The sequence below is a fragment of the Bombyx mandarina genome, chromosome 12, assembly GCF_030267445.1.
Source record: "Bombyx mandarina strain Sakado chromosome 12, ASM3026744v2".
Classification (NCBI taxonomy): domain Eukaryota; kingdom Metazoa; phylum Arthropoda; class Insecta; order Lepidoptera; family Bombycidae; genus Bombyx; species Bombyx mandarina.
The window spans coordinates 3,937,423-3,948,340 of NC_143219.1; the positions used below are offsets into that span (position 1 = coordinate 3,937,423).

The 10,918-nt window shown below is 38.5% G+C and overlaps 1 protein-coding gene across 1 annotated transcript; it reads right to left on the reverse strand.

Moving 5' to 3' along the window:
• Nucleotides 1-5,871: 5,871 nt before the first annotated feature.
• On the reverse strand, nt 5,872-10,030 carry CYP338A1 (cytochrome P450 338A1). The gene is made up of 2 exons (XM_028174465.2): nt 8,752-10,030; nt 5,872-6,364 (listed from the first exon to the last, which is right to left on the reverse strand). The coding sequence occupies exons 1-2, from the start codon at nt 9,974-9,976 to the stop codon at nt 6,195-6,197; spliced, it is 1,395 nt and encodes a 464-aa protein (XP_028030266.2). The 5' UTR covers nt 9,977-10,030; the 3' UTR covers nt 5,872-6,194.
• Nucleotides 10,031-10,918: the final 888 nt, after the last annotated feature.

The following is a 10,918-nucleotide window of genomic DNA, read 5'->3' on the forward strand; positions in this document are numbered from 1 at the left end:
ATCGTGTATGACCATCCTGCTAATAGCTACCTGCATAATTATGGCTTGCTTTTGGCAAAGCTAAGAAAGTTATCACACTTAATTTCTTTAGAAAGTACTTCGAGAGGGTTAATACGCTTTAGATCGTCATACGACGTAATCTCAAGCCAAATAAATATCCAACCTCTAGATAATTACTAGCTAGCTAATTACCGGCACTCTACTCAAATGTCAAAAACCTATTTACTTTTTTTTTTTCCTTCCTAAGCTTGTATCCTTGAGAGGCTATTCCAGCGTAACCTTAACTAGTAGGTGAGCTCACGGGGCTCAAACCTGACGACGTTGCTAACACGAACCCTAGCAAGAGCCGTGCTTGGCAGAATCTACCACCGGATCGGAAACGCGACCCACTGAGAAGATCCGGCTGAGAAACTCAGTGGGCTGTGTCTGAGGGTACCTATTTACCTTAGTCGTGCATTACTACAGAAACAAGACTGATATTAAAAATAATAAACATGATTTGAAACTGTAAAAGTGAGTAGATTTATTTAGAAAAAAAAACCCAAATTAACAATGCCCGACTTGTAAAGCAAAGACGCTGGCTACATCAAATTCATTACTCGGTTCATAGCCCCCTATAAAATTCCACGGAGAATTCTTTGGCAACCACTAAACGGTTAGTTTGCAGTAGATTTACGGCACTAACGTTATTTATTCGAAGCTTAGGCCATCCGTAAACATTGTTGCGTTTTTGTGGCTGAAATATTGCGACGACGCAATCTATTGCTTTTGTATTACGTTGGGCCATTCTTTATTTGCATTTGTAAGAAAAAAATTGTTGATATCAGACCTTAATATTTTTATAATACTTTGCTATTTGTTAAGTAATGAAAATGGAGGAAAATTAAAATAATTTTAAGCAGGAAAGTCGTTTAAAATGCCTGTTTTTGCTTCGATACATTTACTTAATTTTATTTACAGTTTAAAAAAAAAAAAACTCAATTTAAACTACAATAGAAATTTTTTTTCGTGAAACTTATGAAATTAATGATAATGCGAAATACACGTCAACATTTTAAACAAGCCTATGTGTGTAACGTGCCTAACGCACTCTTGCTGCATTTACGAGGTACGTGATACCTGCGCGATCGGTTGGATATCGGCGGGTGTACACAAGGTACCCTGCGCCAAAGCCTCATATGTTTACAGATCACGCCGGTGTGCGCCCTTGTTTTTTTGCGAATACATTGTCTGTATTGAAATTTAATTTGAAATTTTCAAAGGATTCACCGGAATTACGATTCGTGCTTATAATATGCGATATTGCAAAACACGAATGAACGATGGATTTTGTTGGATATTAAATTTTCAAGGATTATTAATTTTGCGTATTTGAAAGGTTCTTTTGTTATTTTGATCTATTAACGTTGCTTTTATGCACCACAAGCACCGGTCACCGTCCTCGTCGAACCTGTCGCTTGCGACGAAGGGCTCGACGAGCGAATTAACCCACAGACACAGCCCACTGAGTTTCTCGCCGGATCTTCTCTGTGGGTCGCGATTCCGATCCGGTGGTAGATTCTACGAAGCCACTGCTCTTGCTAGGGTCAGTGTTAGCAACTCTCCGGTTTGAGCCTCGTGAGCTCACCTAAAAACTTTTTTTCTCGTTTCCTTTCCGGTACGATGCAGCTGCTGGCTCATTTCAGCGTCATTTGACAAACGAGGTTTCCAAGGTCACGCATTGACTATTCGTTGAGACTTCGACCATCTTTGTGTGCATTCATAGCTTCTTTATGCAGGACTAGTGACTCCGGTAGCCACGAAATTCGATCCCCGAATGAATAATTTTGCCCGAATAAAAATTTCAAATCATAAAATCAATAAACCAGTCACAAGAGTAAGATATGTAGAATCACTTTTTCTCCACCTATTCGTTGGCAGTCTAAGGGTCTATTACAGTAACGCGCGAACAGGTCGATGAACTCACGGGCTCAACCTGCAAGAATTTGCTAACACTAGCCCTAGCAAGAGCAGTGCCTCGCAAAATCTACCACAGGGTCGGAATCGCGATCTACTGAGAAGATCCGCCGAGAAACTCAGTTAGTTGTGTTTAAGGGCCAATTCGCTCGTCGAACTCTTATGAAAGAAAAATTACTTCGATTTCAGATCATGTTGTAGAGTCGGCTGTATAGGAGCGCGGTTCGGTCGCGTACTCTAGTTTATAATATATGTATTATCTATGGCGTACTGACTTAATGTGGGGACCGAATGTCAACCTTTTGTCGAGAGTGATGGCTATGTTCGAAGTCGTCGTGGTCTAAAGGATAAGACGTCCGGTGCATTGGTATGTTTCTATGTTCGAATCCCGCAGGCGAGTACCAATTTTTCTTACTTAACATGTTCACGATTGACTTCCACAGTGAAGGAATAGCATCGTGTAATAAAAATCAAACCCGCAAAATTATGATTTGCGTAATTACTGGTGGTAGGACGTCTTGTAAGTCCGCACGGGTAGGTACTATCATCCTGCCTATTTCTGCCGTGAAGCAGTAATGCGTTTCGGTTTGAAGGGTGGGGCAGCCGTTCTACTGTACTGACTGAGACTTTAGAACTCATACCTCAAGGTGGGTGGCAGCATTTACGTTGTAGACGTCTATGGGCTCCGGTTACAACTTTACAGCAGGTGGGCCGTAAGCTCGACCACCCATCTAAGCAATAAAAAAAATTCCTTGGTAAGGCCATTGAGGTTTCGAGGCCCTCAGTATAGGCTAGTCAAAGACTTGAAGGAATGGAGGAAAGGAATGGAGTTACCACCCTAACTCATGACGCAATACTAACAGTGGTGTCGGGAAGGCGACTCCTTTAGAAGGGCACGGGTGTGATTTTCAGGGGTTGATGTCTGAAAACACTGTCCTAAGTTGGTAGCCGTGATCTGTAGTTCATTATGCTGGAATGAGATCTTCCTACTCCTAGTATATAGCTGTATTTTCAGCGAACAGGCGACAGGGATAAATCTAATATTATAAAGCTGAAGAGTTTGTTTGTTTGAACGCGCAAATCTCAGAAACTACTGGTCCGATTTTAAAAATTCTTTCAGTGTTAGATAGCCCATTTATTGAGGAAGGCTATAAGATCACGGTATGACCAATACCTACAAGTGAAACACCAATAAAGAATGTTTCAAAATAAGGGTTTAAATAGCTCCTTAACATTCTACAATTCAAAAATATTCTCACTTTCTACGTAAATGAAGTGGAGAGTAAAATTTAGCGTAATGTAAGTAACTATTCCATGCGGACGGAGTTGCGGGCAAAAGCCAGTCATTAATGTGTAGAAGTCAATATATTATATATGTAGAATCAGCAATCGAAATACATCAAACACGAGAAGGGAATTTGTCATCAGAATTAAAATCCCTTCAAAGATTCGATCGTGTATCCCTTCAATTATTTATGTTTATTTTGCTTTTACAAATAATGTACACAAATGAGCAATCGCTTTGAATAATGCTCTCCTTTCGGGGAAGGTGTTAAGGCATGAGCGGAAGCGTGTTTAGTACGTTCCTTTTTCTTGTTGTCTTAAACTGCCATTGACGATTTTGGCGGTTAAATAGAAAATACTTCTATTATTATGTATATTTTGAGGCAGCCGTGAAATACTGTATTTATTATCAAATTATAATAGTATATTTTTCAGAATGTCTACTGATGTCTGAAACAGATTGATTTAATCAATAAGACCATGAGAATGAGAGGATAATGAAAATATTGTACAATTATATTATCTGCCTGTTGACTATAAGGTGTTATGTGCCTATGAAATAAACCCTTAAGCTTCCGGATTTAAAGGCTATTTTTAGAAAATTTCATGTGATGAAGGAGTTATGAAGGAAAAAAAAGGCAACTAATAAAAGTTTGTTGCCCGTTTTCTCAAAATTAACAAATTGTATCGTAGCGCCTTCATCCACTGATGTCTTCAATTATGTTTTGGAGTTCAATATTCTATCTCTCCCTCTGTCTCTTACAATACATAAATGCAGGCCTAACAAAAACAAAAAAAAATATTATGTCGTCAGTCTCGACGCTCACGGTCTCACACGCTGTAACAATATGAGTCCCCTAGCGCAATGAACCAAACACGAAAACAAAATAGACGAAAAAAAAATAGGTGTATAAAATTTACAACTTGTACCAAACAACGCGTCTGTGTAAACATGCCGCTCGTAAAAGGCGTCGATCATAAAAATATTTGATTAGGTTGTTCTCTCACAAAACAGCCAATTCGCCACGTTGAAAGTTTTATAAGATCTAACATTGTTTACTTGAATTATTTAGAAACTACAAAACTTTAGTGCTACACTGAAGCTGTAGCTACTAAGTTCTTCGTGTCTAAGTGCGATTTTCACAAGATCCGAATATCACCTGCAGAATTGATACTGTACTCTCAATACAAATAAAGTGATAACTTACAGGTTCAGAGCAATAGCATCGTGATTACCTTTTAGAAAAATCTATTTCATACAGATATGTGTGCTTTATTTTTTTTCTCGAAACATCGACTGAATACTTAAATTTTCTAAAACAAACTATTTAAGGAGTTTCCTACATCTTGTAAAGTCAATCCCGACCGGAGCCCTCTTCTTCGACATCGCGAAGGCGTTCGACAAAGTCTGACATAACGATTTGATTTACAAACTGTACAACATAGGAGTGCAAGACAGACTCGTGCTCATCATACGAGACTTCTTGTCGAACCGTTCGTTTCGATATCGAGTAGAGGGAGCTCGCTCTCGCCCCCGTCAACTGACTGCCGGAGTCCGGCAAGGCTCCGCGCTCTCCCCGTTATTATTTCTCTGACCCATCTGGCGCTCTTCGCCGATGACACGGCTATCGACTACTCGTGTAGGAAGAAGTCGCTATTGCATCGGCGACTCCAGATCGCAGTAACCACCATGGGACAGTGGTTCCGGAAGTGGCGCATTGACATCAACCCCACGAAAGGCACAGCGGTGCTCTTCAAAATGGGTTACCCTCCAAATACCACTACGAGCAGCCCGCTCCCTAATAGGCGCATTAACACCTCCGCCATTAGCTCCATCACTCTCTTTGGCCAGACCATACCGTGGGCCTCGAAGGTCAAATATCTAGGCGTCACCCTCGACAGAGGGATGACATTCCGACCCCACATCAAAATGGTACGCGACCGTGCCGCCTTCATGTTAGGACCCATCTATCCTATGATTTGCAAGGAAAGCAAATTGTCCTTTTGTAATAAGGTAACTCTCTACAAAACTTGCATACGCCCCGTCATGACCTATGCAAGCGTAGAATTCGCTTATGCGGCCCGCACCCACTTGAAACACCTTCAAGTCATTCAATCCCGTTTTTGCAGGATAGCCGTCGGAACACCATGGTTCCTAAGGAACGTGGTTCTCCATTATGACCTGGAGCTTGACTCAGTCAGAAAGTATCTACAGTCGACATCGTTTCGCCACTTTGAGAAGGCGACACGACATGAAAACCCTCTTGTCGTGGCCGCCGGTAATTACATACCCGATCCTGTGGACCGAATGGTAAACAGTCGACGTCGGCCTAAACATGTCATTACGGATCCTCTCGATCCATTAACGGTGCTTTTAGATGCCTCAAGCACCGGTCACCGTCCTCGCCGGATCTTCTCAGTGGGTCGCGTTTCCGATCCGGTGGTAGATTCTGCGAAGCGCTGTTCTTGCTAGGGCCAGTGTTGTCAACACTTCCGGTTTGAGCCCCGTGAGCTTACCTACACGTAAAGGAGTAAGTAGCTGAAAGCCTCTCAAGGATATCAGCATAGGTAGGAAAAAAAAATATTGTAGAGTATAAACGATAAATCTAGATTGTGATTAAGTAAAACATCTTATTATGTAATCATGAATTTATAATATCTATAAATATAAAAGTAACCAGTAGGCATAATCTTAGAGGAATAACCTCGCATACTTATTATTATATTTTTATTATTATTAAAAGAGCACAGCTTACGCTAGCTTAAGTTAAAAACCTTTACTCATCAGTGATTGGATTTTCGAGAGCACCATTTTAAATTATTAGTAAATTAAATTAATAAATAATATTAAACTAATGAAAACAAATAAATGGATTCACAACCAATTCAGGTTCTTCCAGTTACATTAATGCAGTTCTAAGTATTGCGTTTGAGTATTACTAGATGGCGCTGTTTTAAATTTCTCTGAGCTTAAAATTCAGCCATAATTCTTTATCGATAACCCTCCCGAAATCATGATCCACCACGGCTAACTTAGATGGTGTTTTACCGCAAGCTTGTAATTCGTATTTGTTCAGAATCATTTTAGTAACGCCTTTAATAATTCTCAACGACAATTGTTCGCCTGAAACAAAATAAAAAAATACATTAATGTAGGTCTCACGACTTACCGACTACCTATATCTTTTTTGCTCTTAGGTGTGTAGTAGAAGGTAGTTAGTCAATCTATTTGTTGAAAACCTCAATTGCATTCTAATAAAGATGTCCTACATTCCTGAAAGCACCATGAAATAACCTAATTTACATTTTTAATTTACTGTAGATTAAAAAAATCTTTAATATTATTCAAACTTTTTTTACGGTTTAATCTGCCGTTTCTTTTTAATTATTGCATTAAAATATTCGTAAATTTTACAGTTTTCGTGCTCACAGACGAACCCCGAGTCACGAAGACTGTCAATAAGTAATTTTAATTATGTCTACGACTAGCTGAAAGCGGAGAGACTACTTTTATTATCATTTCGTTTGTTTGTGCATACAATGTCATATTATGACATACTAGAGGTCCCGCGGTAGTCGAAATTCGACTATAATCAATTGGAATTGTAAGTTTGTACACTATTATGATTGTATTTTATAATTATATAATCACAAATTTCGCTAAGACTACACTATAAAAAATATTAACAAAGACAGACAATATAAATCTATTCTCAATTTGACAACAGACGTCAAGAACAAAAGTTTGACAGTAAAATTAAATAGTATTCATGCGTGTGTGCTGCATCAAATACAGGGTATGTAGTGTGTGTAATGTTTTCTTTATTGATTTAATGTATTTTTTACGCATTATTTAAAAAAAAAATTAGCATTGTGCACTTCTTCTCTATATTCTCTATAAGTGTGGAAATTTTCATACTCCTCCGTCCGTGCAATTTTCGTAAAAAGGGATACAAAGTTTTTGCTTCACGTATTAATATATAGATGACTATGACATCTTCATGACCGGTATTTTTATTTTTTGATAAATTGTGTTTTTCGGGTGTCTTAACAACGCCATCTGCTGAAATACCTTGAGTGTTATTTTGTTTTTAAAAATTGTATTATTATTCGCCAATAGACGTCTGGAAGAGGATTATTGAAAACACGATTAAAACAACATTTTCTGAAAATAAAACGTAGCTAAATCGATTTATCGCCCCCGAAATCCCATGTATATAATTTTTTTATGAAAATCGTTGAAGCCGTTTCCGAGATTCAGATTATATATATATACAAGAATTGCTCGTTTAAAGGTATAAGATAGTAAAAGAAACTGCAAAGTACGTGTAGTTTAGTTACTAATTAAAATTCATTCACGCACTGAATCCAATAGCCTACGAATATGAAGAATACTTCCAATTTGCGTATTAACATGGCACTGGTAACTTTCTCTTGACTACTATTGTGTATAGTGGCTCGGCAGATATGCCGTTTCACACAACGGTATGGCACTTAAAATGATTGAACGTAGATTTAGTATAGAATCGGTTAATAGCGGTTTTAGCGGTAGGCAGCGGCTTGGTTCTGCCTCTGGCATTGCTGAAGTCCATGGGCGACGGTGACCACTCACCATCAGGTGGGCCGTATGCTCGTCTGCCTACAAGGGCAATAAAAAAAATTAATAATAAATAAAGTACATCGACTGTAAATCGTGTTGTGTGTGTGTGTGTGTGTGTGTGTGTGTGGAAGAGTGTGGAGGGAAAGTGACTTATTTAAAAAAAAAAATACTAATAAAAAAATTATACATCAAATCTGTTAGTCTGTTTTTAGTCACTCCAAAAGTATATTAATCAAGTTCTTCATGAGACAATGCAATCTACACTATCTATTACAAAATTTGAAAGTTTGTATGTTTGGATGACTACTCAAAAATCAATCACGCTTGAAATTTTGAAAGAATTTTGGATGGAATTTAGCACAAAAGTACTTTATAAGGTAGATAGTTTTTATCGTGTAAGTGACTTGAATATCATCAGGCTTATCTGCTAAAATAGTGTATTCGCTGGTTCCTGATTTTTTGCGCTAGTTCGTGATTATTCGGATCTAAATCGATTGATATTTTATTGTTCGGAATGAGACACACGCAATTGCGTATCCCGAGAAATTGCATTAATTTTATTATTTCAATAATAAAAATCAGCCACTGGCAACTTTACAACCGACCTTATGCAAGTTGTGTGGTCTAAAAAGGTGAATTCAATAATTTATTCATTTTTTCTATTTAACTTAAATGTTAATGCGTGTAAATTTTATCCGGTTGTGTGAACTTAATAAAAATAAAAATAAAAGTTCTGAATTACAAATTTAACGAGGCTGAAACAGTAGGGCACTTTTTTATGATTCTAATTGTATTATCAGATGTACTAGAGTTTGTTTGGTTAACAATTAAAACAGATAAAATTGAAAATTTAATTAAAAGATGACGTAAGTAACATAGCGAACATTATAACAATGACGTAAAAATCTTACCGATGCATTTTCTCGGACCAGCGCCGAATGGTAAATAGCTGTAGCTATGTTTTGTAGGGCCCTGGTCATCCAAAAACCTCTCCGGATTGAAGACTTCAGGGTTTTCATAATGCTCTTTATCTTTGTGTATCGCTGCCACTGGCACATTAATTGTGACGTTTCTATCAATAGTTAGGTTACTTTCAGGATATTGATACATCTTGACGCATTGTCTTGAAATGATCGAATGAGACGGATGTAATCTCATAGTCTCTTTGATGGTTGCATCCAAATAGTTTACCCCTTTATCCTTTTCGACAGAGTTTCTGGCCTTTTCTTGTATTTGAGGATTTACGGCTAATTCGTAAAATAAAGCCGTCAATGTATACAAACAAGGAATGTAGCCTTCTGTGACAAACAATGCTAAGGTCGAACTCGCAAATTCGTTCTCAGAAGCGTACACGTGTTTATCTTTCAAACTGACTTGATGCATATAACCAGAGTCATCAATCAGCCTCTGCAGCTTCGAATTCTCCATATATTTACGTGTATTTTTCAACACGTTATTCGGAAGCGTCGATAATCCGAACGTCACGTATATTGACGGAAAAATATTCTTCAAATAGCTTTTAAGCTTCACGATCATCGACCGTTTCTGTAGAGTAGTCCTCAGTTCTTTTATTGATGTTCCTTGGTCGCCTAGAAGTAAATTGTCGAAAACACTATCCAGTACAACAGATAATAACTGTTGAACGTTTGTGTCTCCGTTTGCTTCAGACAAACATGCATGTATGTCAAATTCGCGACACAAGCCATTCAAAACTGCCTCCAATACCTGTCGCAGCAGAGTCCATTTCTCACCGTCAGCGTAAAACAAATTGTTTCGTATACAAACGTCCCGAGATTTGTCTAAACCGAGACCTCGGCTGTGGAAATACGCGAAATCCGTCGACAACATCCTCTTTATCGCGTCCGGATCTTTCACGATCAGATCCGGGATCCTGTTTTTGAGGCGACCGACGAATTTGTCTCCGGGATGTTCGTTATACAGTTTGACAACTTCATCAGTGCTGTTAGTCAATCCCAGCACCCTGTGGTAGTCGCTGCCGAAAAACGGGATCGGCGTCTTGTAGGGCACGTGCCTAACGTACCAGTAGCTGAAGAACTTGGTGACATAATCGAATACCAAGGCGACTATCAACACGACGAGTACGGACAAGTTCAATAGGAAACTTTCGAAGAACATTTTGCGTTCGCACGATGCGGCGTTACGTCGGATACTGGAGGATTGCTGGCTGGGTTCGCATCTCGGTCAAAATAACGGTTTCTCTCTGTTGAGTTCATCTCGGCTGAGTGTAATTTTTTTTTTAATCCAAGTTCAAGTTCACGCCAGAGGTGTTTTTAATTTCTTTTCTTTTTTTTTGTATACGATTCGGGTACTTACTTGACGTGCGTATGTAGGCCGAGCTACTGTTACATGTTTTTCAAATTACGGAATAATAGACAGTTAGTTTTGTTCTGCGTACCTACCTACGCAATATATTACAAGTAAATGTTTAATAATAAACATTAGTTTTACAAACATGCGAAGTCGTCGTGGCCTAAAGGATAAGAGGTCCGGTGCATTCGTATCTTGCGATGCATCGGTGTTCGAATCGCGTTGGGAGGTACCAATTTTTCTAATAAAATGCGGACTTAACAAACGTTCATGATTGACTTCCATGGTAAAGGGATAACATCGTGTAATAAAAATCAAACTCGCAAAATTATAATTTGCGTAATTACTGGTGGTTGGACCTCTTGTAAGTCCGCACGGGTAGGTACCACCGCCCTGCCTATTTCTGCCGTGAAGCAGTAATGCGTTTCGGTTTGAAGGGTGGGGAAGCCGTTGTACTGTAAAATCTGAGACCTGAAGGTAGTTAACAGCATTTACGTTGTAGATGTCTATGGGCTCCGGTGACCACTTAACATCAAGTGGGTCGTGAGCTCGTCCACCCACCTGAGCAATAAAAATTTTTTTATGTACTTATCTATTTACGAATACACATGAGCGCTTATATATATAAAAAACCCACAACTTGTAATATCAATACGCAAACAATATGATTTTATACACTATAAACCAAAAAAATTTATGTGAGATATTTTATGATTCAATAGTTAGAACCTAAATACGTCTTTCAGTTTT